We start from the raw sequence: 21,793 nt of genomic DNA on the forward strand, positions 1-21,793 counted from the left end.
TGTAAATGGAGAGTGTTGGCTCTGGAGCATAATGATGGCAATTTAGATGCCAGCCATAATTTCCCTGCCGTTGCCCCAGGTAACAGGAGCTGTTGTCTCCTCTGGGAGCACGGCCGAGCCGGGACGAGGTTACCTCCGCTCTCCTGCGTCTGATTGCCACCATGGGATTTTCTGTCATTTACATTAAAAGGAGGGAAAGGGAATCATCCATAAATGAAGGAGTGAGCCTCAGGAGGGCCAGGCTGAACCAGCCTGGGGGGCTGCTGCTCCCCGGTCCCGGTCTGGGCCAGCACCAGTCCTTGACCAGCAGCATCCCCGGTGCCAGCCTGTGCCGGCTTAAGGGGTGCCGGGGCTGGGGGAAGCACTCACCGGCTGGCGAGTGGCGGTTCTGCATGGGAATTTGCATACATTACCCACAATGCCCTGCCCTCCCCAGTCTGCCTGGGAGGCTGCGTGTGCCGGCTTGTTCTCCTGCCGCGTGCACAGGCTCGCCATAACCGCGTGGTGCCGGTGCGGGCAAGCCAGTGGCCTCTGCGGCACCCCCAGAAAGTTGGAAAAAAGCACTTTTTTAGAAGGAGCAAGTTTGGGGTTCGCAGCAGAGCTGGCCCTGCGCCGTGGGCACGGTACCTGTCGGGGAGCTGCCTGTGCCATGAAACTGCCGCTCGGTGAAACCGCTGCTCAGCGCTGCAAACCAGCACCCGGTGCAGAGGCTCACAGCCCATAGTTGCCGGGTTTTTAAGGATGAAAAAATAACAGAGACCTGGTTGTCAGGGTCCTTCCCCACCAGCGCGTGCATCCTTCAGTTGCTGGGTGGAAAAACACATTAATGATGAATCCATTAATGATTTACCGATGCCAAAGCACACTGTCCCGGCGGGCTGCACGGGATGCGGCTGGGGGTGACTCGGGGAGGCTGATGCCGAAGCCAAGCCGGGGTGTGCCGGGCCAGCCCCGGTGACTAACGAGGCGAGCGTGCGTCGGGAGAGGCTCGCAGGGGCATGTCGGAGCAGGCAGGGTCGGGCAGCCCGTGCACGCTGCCCTGTGCCAGCTGCTGCCGGGGAGAAGGGGTGCCAAGGAGGCTCGAAGGTCTGCTGGGGGGCGCTTGGGGTCACATGTCCCACCGCCGGCCCGGCAGCTCTCGGCACGGTTTGGTCTCTCCGGTTTGGGCGATGGGGGCAGGCGGTGCTGCTTGTCCCTGTCCCCATCCCCGTCGCGCAGCTGCCGGCCACGGCTGCGCCGGGGCTGTCAAACGGCATTAAGCCCAAACTAACCTCTCGTCCGTGGGAGCCGTCACCATCATTCCAGATAACTGTAATCGAGCTGCTGAATATGTAGCTGGGCTCGGAGTTTTGTAGTTGAGATAAATATTGATATTAAAGCTGTCAGGGCTGGCGAAGTGACACTGACACCCGCTCCGCCAGTATCTCACCGCCTGACCCGTCAGCTCCCACCGGCCACAGCCCTGCGTGGCGCTGGCTCCCACCGGCCGGCCCGGGGGTCTCACCTTGTCCCGCTGCTCCCCAAAGAGAAGGGAATGTTTCCCGAAGCACCGGCCGGGTTGGTGGCTCACCGCCGGTGGGCGAAGCAAAAGGACAACCCCGGGCTTTCAGCCTCCGGGATGGCACCCACAGTCCCCAACCGAAACGGTCCCCACGTCCCTCTCGCCACACCTGCCCCGACCCTGCGGGTTTGGGAAGCTCCGGCACACCCCGCGGTGGCGATCAGGACCCACAACCCCCACCCTGCCCGTGTTTTGGCCAGCACGGGCATTTCCAGGTGATGCGGTTGCAGCCGGGACCAGCTGGGCTGGAAACCTCCTGGGGAGCTCGTGGTTTGTTGCTTAGGGAAAAAAAGGGTCCCTAGGTGGGGGGGCAGGGGGCAATGGGTGCTGCAGCCCACAGGGTGGCCCCTGCAGCCCAGCTGGCCTAGCAAAGCAGCAGCCGGTGCGCACGGGGCTCAAACAATTGGGAAATTCAAAAGTAAATATAATTCTGCTGCTGCTGTCCCTGCCTTTCGGCTTTTTTCCTGACGGATTTCACTTGACGCTGCTTTTCCTGCTCTGCCAGGCTGGCTGCTCACCTGTCAGGACGTGCGGCGAGGTGGGGACGGGCGGTGAGAACTCTCCCATCCCTGGGGAAAAGAAAAAAAAAGAAAAAGAGGAAAAACATAATGAGCATCCCTAAACCACCCTCTGCCCCACCACCTCCCGGGCAGGTCATGGGGAGCCCTCGTGCCCATCACCCTGCGCCCGCCACCCCACGCCGGTGCCCGTCCCTCCTCCCGCCCTGTCGTGCTCCCGCTCGCTCCTTCTTTATTTTTTTAATTAGCTGATTCGCTATCTGGCACCAAAGTGTGTTTCCAACCACCGCACTCAGGAAACCTCATTAACACAGATCAAAAGGAGCTTTTAATGATTTATAAAGGTGCAGCAGTTTGGAGAAATTAAATAATTTAGGTGGTGTGTGTACGGTGGGTCCCTCAGGACCACATTACAGGCGTACCGTGAGCTGCAGCCCGAGACGCGCATCCCTGCTCTGCCCCGCCGCCGTGGCACTGGGGATGCTGCCGGAGCGCGCACGGCGCTGCACGGCCCCGCCGGGACTGGGGCTCATCACCGCCTCCATTCTGTGGGGCTGGGAGAGATGAGACCGAGGATGGGCCAGCTCCTGCCGTAACCCCGAGCATCGTCTCATTCCTGCAAGCACCGGGGCTTGGCCAGGTTGGGATGCTGAGATCCTCCGGCACAGCCCGGCGGAGGTCTGGGTGGTGGCGGGTGCTGGTGCCACTGCCGGGGTGGCCACGCTCACTCTCTGGCCTTGCAAAACATTTTATCAACATGGTTAAAGTAAACCTTGGCATCGGTGGGGTGGTGGGACGGGGTGGGGGGGACGCCTGACCCCCTGGACCGACGCCGGGTGGACCCAGGTGTCACGGGCGCATCCGGCTCCGGTGCCATCCCCTCCCGGACCCCGCAAGTGACTTTTGCCTCTTTCACCCTGAGCACCGTGACCGCTCTTGAGCAGGGAGAACAGATCTGCCTCCAGGACACTGGGACCAACACGTGGCCAAAATCCGACGACGGCCCCGTCCGGCTCCCGCCGCTCGTGCCCGGCCCTGCCTTCAGCATCCCGCGGGACGGCGCTCGGCTCTGCGGTGGCGCGGCAGTGCCGGCTGTCCAAGGAGAAGGAGAAACAGATGGGAAAACCAGCTTAAACGTTCCCGGCGTGAAGTCCATTGCCGGCTACGGACATGCCAGGAACCAGCCGAGCAACAGGATTAATGGAGAAAAGAGCCGTAACGCTGCTGAAAGGAGTCGGGCGGGCGCCTCCTCCCGCAGGGGCCATTCCCCGCCGCCCCCCCAGCACCAAGGAGCCGCTTTGTGCTTATTTCCCGGGGGGGGGGGACACCACGACGGAGGCTGGCGGGGGGCTGGCGTTGGCTGCTCCGCAGCTGATTTTTCATCAGGTTGCGTTTAAAAGACAGCGAGAGGGCGGCGGGCGAGGTTGGGGGCTGGTTTCAGGGGTGGGGGGGCTGCTGTGTTTTATTTTGCTCTGTAATAGGCTTATTACTGCTGATCACGCTGTGACTATTTGAATGAAGGAGATTTCAGGAGATGAAAGCGTAAGGGAGATTTTAAGTATCTCAGCGCCTGGCCCCGCAAGGACGGGTGCCCTTGGAGCTGGGGGACCCCAGCGCCCGGCACCCCGGCGCCGGCAGCACTGCCCCAAACCCCCTCCTCGCCTCGCTGCCCCCGCCGCCACGAGCCCCTTCCAGCCCCTCGTTCCTCCGATGGTTACAAACCTCCTAATTTCCAGCCTCAATTTATTCATGGCCAGTTTATACCCATTTGTTTATGTGCCAACACTGTTCTTCAGCTTAAATAGCTCCTTTCCATCCATAATATCTCCCCCCCACACGTATTTCAGCAAGCGCAATCATATCTCTTTTCAAGCTGTTCAGGAAAGAAAAATCTGAATTATTTAACCCTTGGGACACTGGCTGCTCTTGCAGGGTGTAGCGAGACCAAGAGACAAATATGCTTTGTTCCCGCACTGGGTTGCTGCCCTTGTTTGGGAGTTTTGGGCGGATGCTGCTGCTACCCAGAGGGGAAACTGAGGCACTGGCTGCGGTAGGGGGGACCAGGACCAGGGTCAGGGGTCTCACGACACCCAGACCCGGGGCTGGGAGAGCCATGGGGGTTTGGGCGCAGGCAGGGTTTGCTCTCCCGGTTGGTTCTGCCCTGCAGGGGCCAGGGGTCTTGGGCTGAGGATGCCTCCGGCGCGTGGGTTTGCAGGACGGGCTCTCGGAGGGGTTTATCCCCTCCGTGGCGAATATCCGAGAGGTGAAAACTTTGGGAGCCAATGGGCTCCCGGCATGGAGATGCCACCCTGCCCAGCGTGGCACAGGGGCACGGGCCGGGCTTGGGTGCCGCCGCAGCACCGGAGGAGGGGAGGGCGGCGGAGCCGCTTCACCAGCTCCAATAGTTTATTCCAGGCAATTTCACTCCAATGGATTCCCGCTCTTGTCATGCAAAGGGGCAGGCACGTGACAGCACCGGGAAAGTTATCAATTAAACACAAACCAAGATGGAGCATCGGGCTCGGCGGGTGGCGGGTCCTGGCACCGGCACCCCCGGGGTGCCAGAGGGTGGGACCGCGGCACAGCCGCCCCCGGCTCTGCGGTGCTGCCGTCCGGCGGGAGCCGTGGCCATCCCAAGGATGGTGTGCTGGCGAGGCCATGGATCGTCCCTGGGGGGTTTCCACCGTGCCGCCGGCAGAGCCCCCGCACGTGGGGGACAGCGGAGGGGCCGTGAGCCCATCGAGCAGCCTGCCTGTCCCCTGCCCTGCCGGCAGAGCAGGTCTGGCTGTCAGGCAGCACTAACAGTAACGAATGCCCCTAATGAAACACCCAATTAGCCAGGATCCCAGCCTTAATGGTAGCTGACAGAGCTGAAAGCTGCGAGTAGTCAATTGTCAAGTGTAACATCCCGCCGGGGTGAGGCGGGGAGGCTGCTCCATCCGTCTCTGTCAGGGAAAAACAAAGCTCCGGCGTTAACCCCTTTGGCGGTGGGCGAGCTCCGTGCCCATTGACGGGGCTCCGGTGGCCATGGTGGACCGTGGCATCGGCCCCAGCAATGGCATCGGCCCCGGTGTTGGCGTCAGCCCCATCCCATGGTGTCATCACCGGTGATGGCATCAGCCCCATCCCATGGCACCAGCCCCATCCCTTGGTGTGCACCACCCTGGCTATGGCATCGACCCGGTATCTATCCATGGGGGCTGGCCCGTGCCCGGTGCTGGTGTGACCCCCCCAGGCACCCCACCAGCCCCGTGCACCCGACACCCTCCTTATATTTTTCTGTGCATCGCAGGGCGTGAAGACAAGGCCGCCAAAGCTGCTGCCAGCCCCCTGTGTGGTTCCCACCACCGCGGGCAAAACCACCCCCGGCCCTGCTGAACTCTCCAGCATTGGGCAAGGGCTGGCCGGGGAGCAGGGGGACCCCCCAAACCTCTCCTGGCAAAGCCGTCCCGTGGCGAGGGGCCGCTCCATGCCAGACACGTGCAGCTTGCAGAGGCGCAGCGTGGTGGGCGCCGCGGTCGGCCCCTGAGCGGCTGCGATGAGCACCGCGGTGCAGCCCTGCCGCCGGCACGTCCTCCGGAGCACGCCCATGGTTTCTATTTTCCCGAGTGGTTAAGCACGAGCTGCTGAGGAGACGGTAATTACCTCGTAGCTGCTGGATGGAGAATAACCCGGCTGCCTCCCGCAGCCCTGGGACCGTGGCGAGGGGACCTGCCCCGGTTCCGTGGCCGGGGGACGTGGGGTCCCTGCTGCCAAGAGGGGCCGGGGCTGCGCTTTTCCAGGCGGAGTAACCGAAACCTGGATTTGCTCAAAGCTGAGTTTTTCCTTTGGCTTGAAAACGTCATGAATTGGTGTTTGTCGGTGTGCCAAAGCTGGGGGGGGGCGTCTCTCCTCTCGCTTACTGCAATTCCCAGTGGACCAAAGATCCATGGATTTGCCCTGAGCCAGCGTCCCTGTGTCTCGGGGACTCGAGGGCTCGGCGGAGGTGGGGACAGGGCTCCGTGCCCCGCTCGCCCCAGGCTGGCACCCAGAAACCGCAGCGCGCGTCCGAGACGCGGATGCCGGGACTGCAGCGTGTGCCAGACCGCAGCGGGCTGTGCCAGGCACAGGGCTCTGCCCGGGCGCCCGCCACAGCTCCCGGAGGGGCCCCGGCTGCGGTTTGCAACGCTGCAGCTCCCGCTGACGTGGAGCGTGCCGAACGCGGGGAGCAGGAGAGGGGCTGCTGGCATCCGTCTCGGCCCCAGCCGCTCGCCCTTCCCTGCCCTGCTGAAAGGCGTATTTTATTTTTTCTATTTTGAAGCAGACGAATTAGCGATGTGCCTCGTTTAGACAGTTCAAATCCCACTCATTTTAATTAGCGCGGCCTGGCAGCCCTGCTGCGGGTATTACACGGGGCGACAGCGCGCTTTCCAGGTGGCGGGTTTTTAAAATGCTGTTGACATTTTGCGAACTGAATGACTTAAACGATAACAAATTAACAGACGGCTCCGTGCGTGCGCACGGGGCTGGCTCGGCGTGAGCCTCCGCCACGCGCCTCTGTGAGCAAATTCGGTTATCTGAGCGTGTCTGAGTGCCGGCGCCTCTCCCCGCGCGCTCGGTTGCTCCGCGCCGATGCCGGCCCGGTGCCTACGGTGGGTGCTCGGGTCTCTGCACGGGTGCCGCTGCTCGGGGGGCGGCTTTCGGGGTGCTGTGTGTTGGATCCGTCCTCCCTCCCTGCTGCTCCGGCGTTGGGGTCCCGGCGGCACCGCAGGGCCGGCTGCTCTGCCGGAGCCGGCGCTCGGTGTGAGCGCTGGAGCACCCAGTTATGCGGGCACGTCCCGGTAACCCCCAGATCCGGGCTGTTGGTACGGTTATTGGCCTGATGGTGCCAGAGGGACATAAAGCCGAAGCCAGCCAGGACGAGGTGGTGGCAGCTCCGGTCCTGCGCCGAGCAGAGGTCGGTAGTGGCTCCGAAGGGCTGGTGCTCGGGATGGGATGGAACAAGGATAAAGCAGCTCCGTGAGCCGCTGTCCCCGCACCGGGTGCTCTGCCCAGCCCTGGGGTGCCCCGTGCCCGGCACAGCGGCACAGACCCCCCATTCCCACATCACCCCATCCCCACATCCCCCTCCTGAAGGCATCGCTGGGGCACCTCCGAAAAGCCCCTACCCCGTGCCAGCTGCCTCCTCCCCGAGCCGCCTGTGCTGGGCTTTGCCCGGTGTGCCGGGGCGGCGGTGCCCGGTGCCACGGCACGGTCACGCTCCCACCGAGCGGCCACTTTGGGACCCCAGGTCGCGCGTGTCGCAGCATTCGGCAGAGCTGCTGGGAGGGAATATTTGATCAGGCAGAGATGTAATATTTATAGGAGGGGGTGAATCAGCAGGGGGAAATGGAGACATAAATAAAGATTTTCCAGCAAGGAAAAGCCAGGACGGAGCCGAGACAAAGTCACCCGGTGCCTGAGGACGCGCGGTCCCAGGGGTGGCAGCGCCCCGGCCCCCTCCTGCTCGCCAAACGCGGGGTCCAGACAGCCCCGGTGCCCCCCTGGCACTTGAGGGGACGCGGGAGGGTTCGGGCAGCCCGTGGGTGTCTCGCGATGGCAGACGGGGGCGTGCCCTGCCCGTCCTGTCCCTGTCCCACTGGGGTCGGTCTGTGCCGCGGGGGGCTGCGGCCGCGGTGCGATGGCAGGGACGCCCGGTCCAGCCCTGTCCTGGACTGCGGCGCAGCATCCCCCGGGACCAACCATCGCCTCGTGCCGGCCCCGGCCCCAGGTCCTCAATTCGGAGCCACCTGGGCACCGTCCGCCGCTCCCGGCCGCGGTGAGGGGACTGCGGGGATGGGGACAGGGATGGGGACAGGGACACCGAGGGGCAGCAGGCAGGGGTGCCGGGTGGGCACGGGGGTCTCTCCTGTGCTCAGTGGGGCCGGGGGGAGCCCAGGACCCACCACAGGCTGGGGTGCGCCATGCTGAGGGTCCCCATGGCTCCCCCGCACCCACCGTCTCCCCCCGCCCCAGCAGAGGGTGACCCCTCCGTGCAGCCCCCGCCAGCCCCTGTGTCCATCTGTGCCATTTATCAGAGCTAATCAGCTTTAATTCAGCAATTTGTCATTCTGGTGAAGGCCCTTGCAGTTAGTTGATTTTTTTTTTTTCCCCAAATATAATTATTATTATTATACACCTGATAAGCATGGGCCCTCCCGTTACAGTCGCCTTTGCTTGGGCTTTAATAATGATCACTAAAATAAATAATTTTTTTAAATAAAAGGCAGAGAGAAGAGGGGGTTTTTTTCTTTTTTTTTTTTTATTGTTTTGTATGCATTTGAAAATTGTTTCCCAGTAAATCCCGGCCCTTTGTATTAATTTTACATTTTAAAATGTTACCTTGCCAGGGGCAGGGTTGGCACAACTGACTCGGGAAAGGAGAGAGAAGGAGAGAGAAAAACCCTTCTCCTTAATTAGCGTATTTCCCTGTGTGATCAGAGTGCTTATGAAGCAGGTAATGAGCTGGATGGGGGCTGGACGCCGCTGCTCGGTGGCTCTGGCGAGGCTGGAAGACCAGCCCCCCTCCTCCCTGCCTCCTGTCTTCGGTCCCCCCTTCCCTTTTTGGGGTGCTGGGTGCCTTTAGGGTCACCCTCTCCCACCACCAGCACTTCGCTGCCATCCCCACCTGCCCTGTCAGCGCTCGGCTGCCCCGGGGATGCAGGGATGGAAGCTTGGGGTGCCCCGTGTGATGAGTTGGAGCCAATCTCAGCCCTGCTCACGGCCGCTGGAGACTCAGGCGGGTGCAGGGATGTTGGGGAGCCCGAAGATGCTGCTTTGGGGTGGCCGGGGGGGCCGTGGCCACCATCCCCATCCCACCCAGGCCTGCGCTGACCCCTCCAGCCACTGACCACCCCGGGGCCGAGCTGTGGGGCGCTCGGGGTCCGGGAGCGCTGGCCCTGGAGCCGTGGGGCGTCCCCCATCCCTGGTCATGCCAAGGCAGGGGGCTTTCTGCTGGCAGGAGGGCCGTGCCGCAGGAGCCTCAAATTAATTAGCAAAGAAAACGTGCTCGACATGGGGGGGGAAAAAAGCCAAGCTGCCAGGTTGGCTCCTGCGGGAGCCGGTGAGTTTGGCCGGCGAGCTTCATCGGCTGCCGTGCCAGTAGTGCTGGGGGTCTGCAACGTCCCCCCCCGGGGTGCAGTTTAGGGATGGGGGGTTGCAGGGGTCGCCCCGAGGAGCCGGGGGGGGCGGCTGCCAGGCGGGAGCTGCCAGCATGTGCCACGGAGTTCTCCAGCGCCGCTAATCCCTTAATCTCTCAGATAATCAGTGCCAGAAACGCAAATTACACTGGGATTGCAGCGCACAGCTGCAGCGATGCCAACGCTTCGACGGTATCACCGTGAATAATGATTTTTTTGTGACTTACTACCAAGTGGTGCCGGTTTATCGGGCGTAAAACAAAGAGGCTCTGGGTTAATCTTGTAGGTTAATGGGGGTGTTGGGGTGGGCGGGGGGCTGGGGTGCCTGGGAGGGGGTGATGGGGAGAGGAGAGCGGTGCAGGGCTGGGCTGGGCTGGATCCGGCCCGGGGTCACGGTCAAACCAAGGTTTCAGCATGCCCCGGGGCCACCGGCATCCCCACGGTGGGATGCGGTGAAACATGGTCCCACTGACGCCGGCTTCTCCCGCAGGTTTCACCGCGGGGATTACACGGTGGAGGTGAGCATCAACGACTACCTGGACATCTACTGCCCGCACTACGAGGAGCCGCTGCCCGAGCGGATGGAGCGCTACATCCTCTACATGGTCAACTACGAGGGGCACGCGTCCTGCGACCACCGGCAAAGGGGCTTCAAGCGCTGGGAGTGCAACCGGCCCGACTCCCCCAACGGGCCCCTCAAGTTTTCAGAGAAGTTCCAGCTCTTCACCCCCTTCTCGCTGGGCTTCGAGTTCAGACCCGGCCACGAGTACTACTATATCTGTGAGTAGGGGCCAGCGGGGAGGGGGTACGTGGGGGTCCGGCGAGCACATCCTGGGGACGTCCTCGGCATCGCCCCGCGGTGCGGACCGGACCCAGATGCTGAGCCACGGCTTGGTTTGCGTTGGCCACCCAAAACGCTGCAAAGCCCCCAAACCCAGCCGTGCCCGTCCGGCTCAAGGTGGAGATCCCAGCTGGCACACATTTGGTGCCCAAAGCCTTCGCCGGGGCTGAGTCACAGCCACGGGCATGGGCTGGCCACGAGAGTGACTGGGACTTTCCAGGGACTGCGGGATGATGGGGACACTGATCTCATCCCTGTGGGACCACCACCGGGCACCGGTAAAGGTGCTGCACCGGTGCGGTGGCACAGCCCTGCCAGCCCCAGGCAGCGGCCCCGCGCGCTCCCGCACTCTGCCGCACGCTCCCCTGTGTTCCCGCGCTCTCCCGGGGCTGCGCTCCCCTTTCTCGCCCAACAGATGAAGCCGAAGCTGGCCGACCTGCTCTGGGGGAAACTTTTTTGTAGGTCCCCAGGCACCGGTGGCAGGATCAGGGTCCCCGGGATGGGGTGGATGAGGCCCCTCGTTGAATTTCTGCCTCCGGAGCGGCCAGACGCAGGGGCCAGGGCAGCAGAGGAGGGGGAGAGGAGCCGGACTGGCTTCCTCAGGAGGCTGCTGGAGCCATGGAAAAATAAGCTAATGGGGCTCAGATCAGGCACTGGGAGTCTGGCAATCAATAAAGAGGGAAAAAAAAATAAAATAAATGAGAAACCATGACCCCCAAGCACTCGACGGTGTCACAGGGAGACAGGGACGCCTCTCTTCTCGCACAGGACCCAGCCGGCATGCTTATCTCCCTTATTATTTCTCCCCCTTTTTCCTAAAGCATCTGTTTTCAGCCCACTTAATTTGTTCCTTTTATCTATATTAAATTACCATTTTTTTCCCCCTCTCCCTCTCCCCCTGTAAAATGTCACTTGCGAAATAACTGCATCTACAACTCTCTCTTCCTCCCCCCCCCGTTTTATTTTATTTTTTTTTTATTTTTAATGTCGTTAGGGAGAGATTACACAGAAGTAAATGGTGAAGCTGATCATTGCTAAACCGGTTAGAATTCATGTCATGCGGAACATTAGAAATTATGCCTCTTTGAGGAACCGTATTTAGCAGACATGAAAGAAAAGAAATTACCTCCTCCTCGAGCTCGCAAATTGGAATGCCATTAACCTCGCAGGCACGGGGACGCGCTCGTGCTCCCGGTGCCGGGTCAAGGGCATGGGCTGGCCCTGGGGATGGAGCCGGTGGACAGAGCTGCTGCGGGATGCCCGCGGCTCGGCTCGGCTCGGCTCAGCACGGCACGGCACGGCAGGCGCCAGGAGCATCTCGCGTGACCTTCTCCTTCCCCGCGTGGGGTGTAGCGCCAGGGAGGAAAAGAAAAGGGAAGGGTAAAAAAAAAAACCAACCATGGAGGCTTTGCAGCATCCCCAGCATCTCCCCAAAATGGCTGTGCCCAGGGGTGCCGGGGCTGAGCCCGTTCCCGTGGGAGCACGGGCGAGATGCTGACCCCGGTGCGGGGGCTGGATGCGACTGTTGAGGGGTCCGGGGGTACATGGCCCCCTTCACGGGGGGGTGCTGGGCTGCATGAGGTGGGTGCACAGCTCCGGGGTGCAGAGAGGGGTCAAGAGGAGATTGGGGGAGTGGGGGGGCCAGGGACCCAACCGAGCCAGTGGTCCCTCCGCAGCTGCCCCGTGGTTTTATTTGGTAAAAATAAATCAAACGGGTCCTGTGGAGCAGCGGGGGGGTGGCCCCTGTGTCACCATCCGTACCGGGGACCCCGCCGTGTCCCCCCCTAAGCGCCGGAGGGGAGGGCCGGCGGTGGCCTGGTGCTGCCGGAGGGGACTGCGTGTGCCCAGGCAGGGCTGGCCCCTTGCTGCCGCCTCTCCTGCGAGCAGCATCCCAATTCCCCCTTCTTCCAGCTGAAATTAAACTTTATTGCGAATAATGCTCTCTCCTTTAATTCAAAAAAAAGAGAAAAGAAAATTAAATTCCTTTAAAAACATATATATAAAAATCACATTTTCTCATATTGAGAGGGGACTTTCACCAAGATAATTATTGCAATTACTCCCTTTCTCTCTCCCAATGAGTATTATTTTTATTCTGTGCCTTTATCCTCATTTTGCCTGTTCAGGGAGAGCCGTGCAGCCCTGCCTGTGCTCTCGCAGCCCTCTGCGACGCAGGCGGTGGGACAAAAGCCACACCAGCCGTCGTCGCTCCAGCTATGCTGGGACCATCAGGGACCCTTTACTGGGCTCACCTGGGATGGGGTGGGGGCAGCCCCAGCCCTCCCTCCCTCCTGTGGGGGCTGGGGGGGGTGAGGGCTCTTCTGTGCCAGGGATGCTGTTGGGGCAGCTCTGCTCCCCTTCTCCGGGCTCCCCGCAGGATGTGGCCCCCCTGGCACTAGGGAGGGAGCGGGGAGGGGGGGGTTCTCCCTGCAGCGAGCGGGTTCTGGGACCCCCCCTTTTCCCTCTGCCCAAGGTGATGCCCCGGGGAGCCTCCGCAGCAGAGCAGCCTTATGATCCGCATTTCAAGCTGCTTCAGCATTTATGCGAGGTGACCCTGGGAGGGGACGCAGAGCCGGCTCGTCCCCGCAGGTTGTTCCCCCCCCCCGCGCCGTAACAGCACTGGCACCGGGCTCGGCAGGCAGGGTTTGCCGCTGGAGCTGTGCTGGGGCAGGGCAGCCCCCGTGGTGGCTTTTAAGGTTCGGTGACACCGTGAGCTGGAAAACCCCATGGGGGGGCTGTACCGCTCCTGACTCCGACCCCCCCATCCCCGGCCCTGTGCAGCGGGGCTGGATGCGGCCGCCCATCTCCCCAGCGAGCTCGGGGGGGGCACGACGTGCGCGGACCCTCGGGGGGTCCCTGAGACGCGTCCCTGCCCCGAGCTGGGCTCTGCTCCGTCCCCATGGTGGGGGCCGAGCCGCTGCCCCCCCTAACCCACCCCCTTCTCTCCCCTTTGCTTCTCTGCAGCCGCGTCCCCCCCGAACATGGTGGACAGACCCTGCCTGAAGCTGAAGGTTTATGTTCGGCCAACAAGTAAGTGAGCTGGGGGGGGGCCCTGGGTCCCAGGGGGGCAGCGGTTCTGGTGGTCCAGCGGTGGCTGGTGGTCCCAGGCGAGTGGAGACCATGGAGGGGGACAGGATGCCCCGGGTCCCACCTGGGTAGCACCCCGACGGCAACAGTGCCCGCAGCCCTGCCAGAGCCGTCCCGGCAGTGTCTGGACCACAGCAGGCGCATCGCCTGCACGGTGGACATTTGCCGCTGAGTTTCAGATAGGGGAAAAAAAAAAATAATAATCTCTGCACAGTGGCTACTTTTCAGAATCAAATAACTCAGCCATTTAAAAAAACAAATTAATAATTTTCTTCTCCTGTTAACGTGTAATTAGCAAATGGCAGCAGCTCTCCCTGGGGAAGAGTGCCTGCGAAATGTCACCATTTAAAAGGATGTCTTTCTTTTTTTTTATTTGCATGGCTTTAAAATAAAACCCAATATAATGAAACCATCTGTAAAAAATCATTCTGTTTTGTTCAGGACTAGGGCATAATAGGGGGAAAAAATCTCTCATGATATTATTTTTTAGTATTTTAATAACATCAGGATTTTATTATGCTGATGCCTCGTGGAGAGGAAGGGCTGCCTTTGTGCAGCTCGGGGAGAGGAGGCTGCAGGGGCTCCCCAAGGGCTGTCCCGGGCTGGGCACCCCTCGATTGGGTCTGGCGCCAGGACGAGTCCTTGAAACCTTCTCAACTGCAAGCGCCCGGCACAGGGGGACCCTGCTCTCGAGTGAACCCACACAGGGACCCTCCTGGACAGGGAGGGACAAGGGGACCGGGGGGGGGGATAGAGGGGGGATGCTCGATCCCCAGACTGGACCAGCCTCTGCTTTTTCTGGTTCTGGGTCCTTAAAAATCCTTAATCCGGTAACACACACGGGCGAGCCAAGCCCAGGGAGCACGTTAACAGCTTTAGTCATCGTTTAACGTGTTCCCCTGTGCGCTCTGGGCTGCCGCCGGTCGGGGCTCAGCTGCGGGACCACTGAGCTGTTGGCGAGCGGGTGCCCCTGCCCCGCACAGGCTGGTCTGTCCCCAGCCCCCAGCCCCACGTCCAAGCTGCCCCGGCCGCCGCGGCTAATCCCCCTCGCACAATGGCACCCGCCTCTGACCCAGGGGCTGTCAGGGGGGCTTAGGAGGGGATGGGATGCAACGCTGCTTAATCCCATTTAGAGGGCAGGAACCGGAGCGCCCCGTGCCCTTGCCCACCCTCCGGCCCCGGAGGGCACACGTCGCATCCCTGCGCTGCCCATCCCCGTGGCACAGGGCTGCCGGAGCTGCGCCTTGGTGTCCCTGCTGCAGGTCCCAGGAGCGGTGCAGGGCGGCTCGGCAGCGGCGCCTTTGGGGAAGCCGGGTTTTGGAGGGGGGGGGATCGGTACCCAGCTCCTCGCTGCGGGGGATGCTGCTGCATCAGCAGCATCCGGACCACAACCCCGGGGTGCTGAGCATCACCGCCCTTCTGCCGGGACAGGATCCGCCCCGGAGTGCGGCCGTCCTGTACGGCTCCACCGTCAGCTCATGCCTCCCTCTCTTCCTCCCGTTCCACAGACGATTCCCTCTACGAGTCCCCGGAGCCCATTTTCACCAGCAACAACTCCTGCTGCAGTCTCAGGGTCCCGCACGCCGTGCTCGTGGTGGTGCCGGTCGTCTGGACGCTCCTGGCCTCGTAGCACCAACACTGACGTGCCGGGGAGCGGCTCCGCGGGGAAGGAGCAGCCTGGGGACAGATCCTGGCCACCCCGAATCGCCTTCGAGTCGTGGCTTCTGCGGCAGCGGGACGTGCCTGGGGAGATCACCGGTGTGGAGGGTTGGTGCTACCGGCGAGAAGCTCGCCCGGATCCTGCTGCCGCGTGAAGTCCCCATCTTCGCACCGTGCCAGGACATCGTGCCGCGCATGGTGAAGGGCTGCCCCGTGGGATGGATCCTGGCTGCGCTTGCCGAAAGCTCCCGTCTCTGCGCTACGGCTCGCTCGGCGCCAGCCCTCCCTGTCGGATGTCGCTTTTTACATTTCTAGACCAAATATAGAGTCCTCGTTTTGTTTTGTGTTGGTTTTTTTTTTTTTTTAAGAAAAAAGATTTTTATTTTTATTTGTTGGGTTGTTTCAGTCTGGGCTTCCCCGTGTCAGACTGACCCACACGGGGCCGGGCTCAGCCCCCTCCCGCCGAGCCCCTCGCCGGGGCGGCTGCGGCACCCGACCTTCGCCCGGCCACGGGCAGAGCCGCGGGCAGCGCCGAGAAGCCAAGGAGAGACGGATGCCAGCGACGGTGCCGATGGCTCTGTTGTCGCAGACTCCTTCCCAGCCCGGCCATCGCTCCGGCAGCAGGACGTCGCGGTGCCGGCTGCGGCGCGCTTCCCCTGCCACCCCTCCGCCGTGGGGGTGTGGGGATGGGGGGGCATGGATGGACACGAGTCCCCGCTGAGCGCCTGGTGGGGTGACCCCGTCCCCACCGCTCGTGCCACGGATGTCACCGCCGTCCCCGTGGGACCCTGGGGCCGCTCCGCGAGCAGCAAAGCAAACTGGACGCAGCCGAGGGGAGCACCAGGGATGGCCGGCCGGCACGTGGAGCGCTGGAGATGGCCGGCCGGCACGGAGAGCACCGGGGATGGCTGGCTGGCACTGGGAGCACCACCGGGAGCTGGGAGCCGGCGGGCCGGGCTCGCCCAGCAGCCGGGATCGCTCCAAGGGTGTTTGGCCGGAGCCGGGGCTGGAGCCCCCGTCCGCGGCAGGGCTGATCTCGCCGGGGCGGGAGGAGCGTGCCGGCCCGGCGTTGCCCGTGGAGCAGGTTTTCCTCCTCCACAGCCTTCTGCTCTGCACCGCGTCGTGCCCCCCCCCGATGCCTTGGGGGTGCGAGAGCCCCCACGGGGGGGGCCAGCGGCCGCGTGCGGGACCATCGCGGCGCTCCCCACAGTTGCCCCTTTGTCCCCCCGGCTGCTGCCGGCATCCCCGGAGTTCCGGGGGTGGGCTTGGGGATTTTTTCCTTTTCCTTCTTCACATTAATAAGAAAAACTCATCGAAACCCCCGATCCAAGGTTGGCCCTGACCCCAGGGTGCCCCAGGGGTGGCAGGTCCCCAGGGAGGGGTCCCCCCTGCAGCCCTGGGGCCTGACCCCTCCTCGCCTTAAATCTGGGGCTGTCCCACCTGGGGGGGGTCCCGTGCCATCCCGCAGAGCCATCCCCACGCCCCGGGGGGTCGGTGGTCCTGGGGGACGACGGCAATGGGCTCGGACCCGGCCGAAGCCCCTCCTGCGGGCGCCTTTTCCGAGCGCACCCCAGACCCTTCCGGCAGCAGGGGGGCCGGCGGGGGCTCCGTCCCTGTACATACAGCGCTATACTGTGAGCGGTTTTTTTTATGTATTGTTGAGAATGAATTTTATGGAAGGGTTTATCTTATTTTTATTTTATTTTTATTTTTTAGACTAGGAAGCTGAAATCTCGCAATAAGCTCATCTTGACCATCCAAAAAATACAAAAAAAACCCACCCAATAAAAAAAAATCGCATTCCCTGCCGTCCCATCCCTGTCCCCGTGTGTCCAGACCAGGTCGTGGTTCTCAAAGGCGAGCGAAAGCATCGTGTTTATTGAGGGGATGAGGGAGGGCACCCACCCAGCCGGGCGCTGAGCACCCACCGGGCTCCGAGGAGGAGCCGGCAGCACCCACCTGCCACGGTGCCGGCTCGCAGGGGAGAGGTGACGGCAAAACCTGGCCTTCGGTCTGTGTTTTATATATATATAGATTATATATATAAATATCTATATTGTGTACAGCGACTGTGGGAGAGTGGAAAAGCGAATGCGGCAGCGAGGCTGGCAGGGGCCGGCAGCCGAGGCGAGGGGGTGCTGAGGGCTGGGGGTGCTTCGCTGTGGCCGGGCTGTCCCTCGGGAGCAGCCCGTCGTGGGCGCTGGTTCTGCGTGTTGGTCTCCGTTCCGCCTAGCTTCGTCCTTAGACACGCCGCTTTCGTCCTCGACGTCGTGCTGATGGTAACCGGATCACCGCCCCATTTGGATTCTGTATTTTTTTATAATAAAATAAAAATAAATGTCGTGTGAGGCCCTTGCTTTTGAGAAGTGACTTTCCCTCCCGATGCCGCGGCGCTGCGGGCCAAGCTGCACCGTGTCCCTGGGGGGGGTCCGGTCCCCCGCCGGCACTGGGGGGCGAGCCAGGGGGACCCAACGCCGGCACCGGGGCGGCCGCGCTCGGCTCCGTCCCCGCTCCCCGTGCAGCCCTCTCCCCTGGTGCAATGGGGCTGAGACACCAGACCGCTCTGCTGGGTGGTGTGTTAATTACGGGAAGGATTTAATTACCGCGTTAATGAATAATAATGGATATTAAATTAATTAATATGCAATTGTTGATAGTACTTAATTATCGGAGGCGATGCAGCCCGGCGGGTGGGTGCTCAGGGCTGGGATGCTCCGGCGTCTCCCCGGGTGCCGTGGCAGCCCCGGCTGCTCGCCCACCTCTGCCTCAGTTTCCCCCGTGCTGGGGCAGCGTTGGGCCACCAACGGGTGACATCCCGGGAGGCCACCAAAGCCGGGACAGGCCGCTCGTACGTGGCATCGCAAGCGTCCTTGGCTAACCCTGTCGCGACTCCCACCCCTTGGAAGAGCAGACCCAGCCGGGGAGGGCAGGGCACCCGCTCGCCTGCTCTTTTTGTTCCATAAGTACGAAGTAACTTTTTTGTGCGGCCCGTGTTCGTTCCCGCCGTTTAATGTGTATTTCAGCATAATTAGCAGAATAGGAACAATCCGCTGTTAATTAATTCAGGCTCGTACAGCTGATCGAGGCTCTGAAGTTTGCCACGAGAGAGTGAAAGACTAATTTTGCTTTTTAATAAGGGCCATCTGTGTGCCAGGAGCAGGGAGAAATACCACCCACCGCTGGGGAGGTGGGTGCTACATCGAGCTCTGCAGTTGCTGCCGGCTCTGCCAGCGATGGGCTCAGGCAGTGAAAAGTGCCAGGGAGAGAGCCCGGCAGGGACTTACCAAAAAAAGGCCATTTTTTAGACCCAGTCAGTAGGGTTTTTTGAGGCCTGACTCATGATTTTTTTAACACTGGGGGTTGGAAATACGGAGTTAAAAATAGCAAACTGGCAGGCACAAGGCTGAGACGGATCATCGTTAGTAATTAATAGAGTCATGGATTTTTAAGGCCTGAAAGGGATCATTTAGATCAGGCAGCCCGTTTCTCTCACAGAAGCGGTGAGGTTTGATTTAAGGACTCGTGGTGATGGAGAGCTGGTCCAGCCTCAGATGCTCCTCCTGCTGCATCTCGCCGGGGCCGGCACCGCCGGGTATCGCCCACCAGGTATCGCCCGCCGGCGCAGTTCAGTCCTTTTATTATATTTAACCCGGGGCTGGATGGGGGCACACGGGACTGGGGCTGCCGATGCGGCCAGGGCACGGCCAGGCACCCTGCGTCTCCCACCCGCCCCGTGCACGGGGGTCCCTGCGCCTTGAGGGTCCCGACAGCCTCGTGCAAAGGGGAGAGGGGACGCGGGGACCCGCTGCAGCACCCACACGCAAACGCCGGCGCACGGGTGATGGGAGCGGGGTTATTAACGCAGCCCGTAACGGGCTGAAACGGCCACCGCGGAGTCGAGCCCCTGGTCGTTCCCTTCCCGAGCGTTGCCGCTTCTCACCGACTTATCCCATCGGCAGCATCCACGTTACCGTGCGGGGGAATGGCGGCTGCCTGCCCGGTTGGAGGCTGCGGTGATGCCGGGGTGATAACCCGCCGCAGCAGACGGGCTGTCAGGGAACGGGAGTGGGATTCCCGTCTCCTTCCTTATTTAAAGTGTCTGGCACTGCTGGAAAAAAAAGATTTCCTCTGCACACTGACCTGGAGAAATGAAACACGTCTTAAATCTCTTCTCCGTAAATGTGGCAGCGTGTGGGAAGGAAGGGGAAGGAAACAGCCCCAGGGGGGGTTCCACAACCACCGACAGCCCCATAAGCCCCCAAATATCCTTAGTCCCAGCTGCAGTTGGGATTTTGCCGTCAGCCATGGGGGGGAGGCAAGGGGGCAGGATGGGGTACAGGGATGAGCAGGGGTCTGGGTGTCCCCAGGGCAGCGGGCTGGAGCAGGGGAGAGCCAGGGCTGAGGGATGGGATGGGGCTTCCCCAGCACCCCCTTTCCCTGGGGTGCTGTTGGGTTGGGGGGGGCTGCAATCGCAGCCGGAGCAGCTGCCGGGGTGATGCTGCCGAGCGCGGCCGGCACCGCAGGCAGGTGGGAGGCAGCGGGGGGGGGGATGTCACGAATGGCTGGCGGTGTCTGAAATGGGTTTTTACGGGCCGGAGTCTTCTCTAGCACCAATTTTACGTTGTCAGTGCCAGGACTTCAGAGCCACGTGGGCGCTGGCAGCCCCCGAGGTCAACAGCCCCGTTGTGCCGGTGGTCGGGGTTTCAGGGTTGACGGAGATACAGCTTCACCTCCGCACGCTGCACTAAGGGCTGATTTACTCCGGGATACGGCTGCGCCAATTAATCAGGACCCCAGGGCTTGGTGCGGGGCGGCAGGGCTGGGTCCGTGCCCTCCTTCCAGATGCTCAGGTGTGGGGTGGGATGGGGGCAGCTCGTGGACCGTGGCTTTCCCCGTTTGCCGTAATTCCTCTGCTGAGCGGTGAAGGGGAGCTCCCCCAGCACAGCCCTGCTCCAGCACACGCTCTCCCTTCTGCACCTTCCTCCTCCTCTTCCTCCTAGCCCAGGACATGCTTGGCTCCATCTCTCTCCCACCAACTGCCGGACTCCTGTCTGGCCGCACAGGGGGTGGTGGGAGCTGCCCCCTGCGATCCCGGGGGGGGACGAAGCTCGTGTCTAGGCAGGGCGGCTGCTGGGGTGCCGGCGGCCACAGGCACGGTTGGGTTGACCCAGCTGCACCTCCAAGGGCAGTTTTGGGAGGTGACGGACCCTTGGCTGCGACCCTGCAGCATCCCGCGTTGGTGCTCCCCATCCACTCTGGTGCAAAGTCACCGGGGCCAGCCCCGGCGCAGCTCGGGGGTCCTGAGCCCCCATGGCGGCAGCTGCCCGGTTGTGGTGTGCACCTTCCTGAGGAGAGCAGCTACTGTGCGTCTCTGCCAGCGTGCCGCTCCTTGCTCCAGTTGAACGTTTTCAGTGTTAATAGTTTTTTCGGTTAATCCCGTGAAGGCAGCAGGCGCACCGTGCTCCACTGGCCCGTGGAATATCCCGCCTGGTGTGAAGTTACAGCTGCAGACAGCTCAGGAGCCCGATCCGCAGCTTGCTCAGGAGGGTGTAGCCTCCCCAGCCCCGGTGATATCATCCAGGTTTACACCTCGGCGAGGTGCAGGATCTGGCCAGAAACTGACCGGTTCCCCCTGGCACCTCTCTGCCTTCTCTCCTCTCGTTCTTGCTCCAGATTCAGAAGCCTGCAGGCAAAACACAGCCTGAGGAGGGATGCTCAGCTGGGCAGGTCTGATCCCTGCCATGCTTTGCACCAGGGTTTTCCCGATTTGTGCTGTGGAGGGGCCAACCCGGTGCGTGCTCGGGCAGGGATGCTGCCTTGGCTCCTCCAGCAGCGCTGGGGCAGCCCCAAGCACCGTGTGCCGAGGGAAATATTCACAGCACGAGGACGGGCTGAGCCAAGCTCTCCCCAGGGAGAGCAGGGAGCTGGCAGCGCCCCGTGCTAAAAAATGATCCTTTCTGCAAAGGCTGCATGATTCCCCAACCTTGCCGGCACCCTGACCCCCATTCGGGCCAGCCCACCCACCGAAATGCTGCCTCCCCCAAACCCCACCAAGTGCTCTGGGCTCCCTCCCTGTGAGCTGCCCCATGACCCCTCCCCAGCATCGGGCTTCAATTTGCTTCATTTAAATGAATTCCCAGAGGCCGGGCTACCGTCTCGCCTCCCCGCGTCCTCCGTGGCCTTGTGCCTTTGCACGTGGCTTGTGGGTGCTGCAGAGCTCGGGCTCCTGCATCCACCAGCTTGCACGGTGGCCACCGAGGTTTGCACGTGCGGGGCTCATCCCTGCATCCCCCGGTCCCATCCCACGCAGGGGACTGCAGCACCCTGCAGCACCCTGTGCTCACCGTGGGCTCACTGGCACCTCCCAGGCTCCATCGCTTCTCTCCGGCAGCTCCCGGTGCAGGCTCCTGCCCCATTTCGGCACGGCTCCGATAAGAGCGCGCATCCATCACCGTGAGAGGCGGCCGGGCTCGCCGGGGGAAAGCGCTGATAAAGTGGTGCGGGGGGACCCGCCGTCCCTGCTGCTTGTTTTCTGCTACCTGGCTGTCACATCTGCACTTCACTCCCTGCCTTCCCTCCCACCATCCCTCTCCCCAGCCTTATCTCCTGATAGGTACAAGCGATACAACCCGAAACGTTCATGTAACAAGCTGCCGGCTGCCGAGCACCCAGGAGAATACCAGATCGGGGGGATGATTTATGAAAATAGCGCGAGAGAGGAGAGCGGGGAGTTTGCTGAGCCGCAGCAGAGACGAGTCGCACGTGGCGAGGGATGCCGGCTCCCATCGCCGCTCCCGGAGCATCGCTGGCACCTTTGCTCCCGGCTGATCCGGATGCGGGGCCGTGCCTGGTGCCGGTGGGCGGCCGAAATGGGCGGCGCAGGGGGGGAGGCGGGTGCGTGCAGCCCCCGCGCTGTCCCTTTGCGGCCATTGATTTCCATGAAATAAGGCAGCCGAGTGTGTAATTGCGC

General features: G+C 62.1%; 1 protein-coding gene across 1 annotated transcript; it reads left to right on the forward strand.

Moving 5' to 3' along the window:
• The first annotated feature begins 6,137 nt into the window (after positions 1 to 6,137).
• Positions 6,138 to 19,571, forward strand: EFNA2 (ephrin-A2). The gene is made up of 10 exons (XM_010563277.1): positions 6,138 to 6,236; positions 6,561 to 6,710; positions 6,911 to 7,077; positions 9,727 to 10,016; positions 13,042 to 13,107; positions 14,673 to 14,790; positions 14,898 to 15,021; positions 15,250 to 16,082; positions 17,057 to 17,102; positions 19,452 to 19,571. The coding sequence occupies exons 1-10, from the start codon at positions 6,138 to 6,140 to the stop codon at positions 19,569 to 19,571; spliced, it is 2,013 nt and encodes a 670-aa protein (XP_010561579.1).
• Positions 19,572 to 21,793: the final 2,222 nt, after the last annotated feature.

Source organism: Haliaeetus leucocephalus, unplaced genomic scaffold (genome assembly GCF_000737465.1).
Source record: "Haliaeetus leucocephalus isolate CR32 unplaced genomic scaffold, Haliaeetus_leucocephalus-4.0 Scaffold164, whole genome shotgun sequence".
Classification (NCBI taxonomy): domain Eukaryota; kingdom Metazoa; phylum Chordata; class Aves; order Accipitriformes; family Accipitridae; genus Haliaeetus; species Haliaeetus leucocephalus.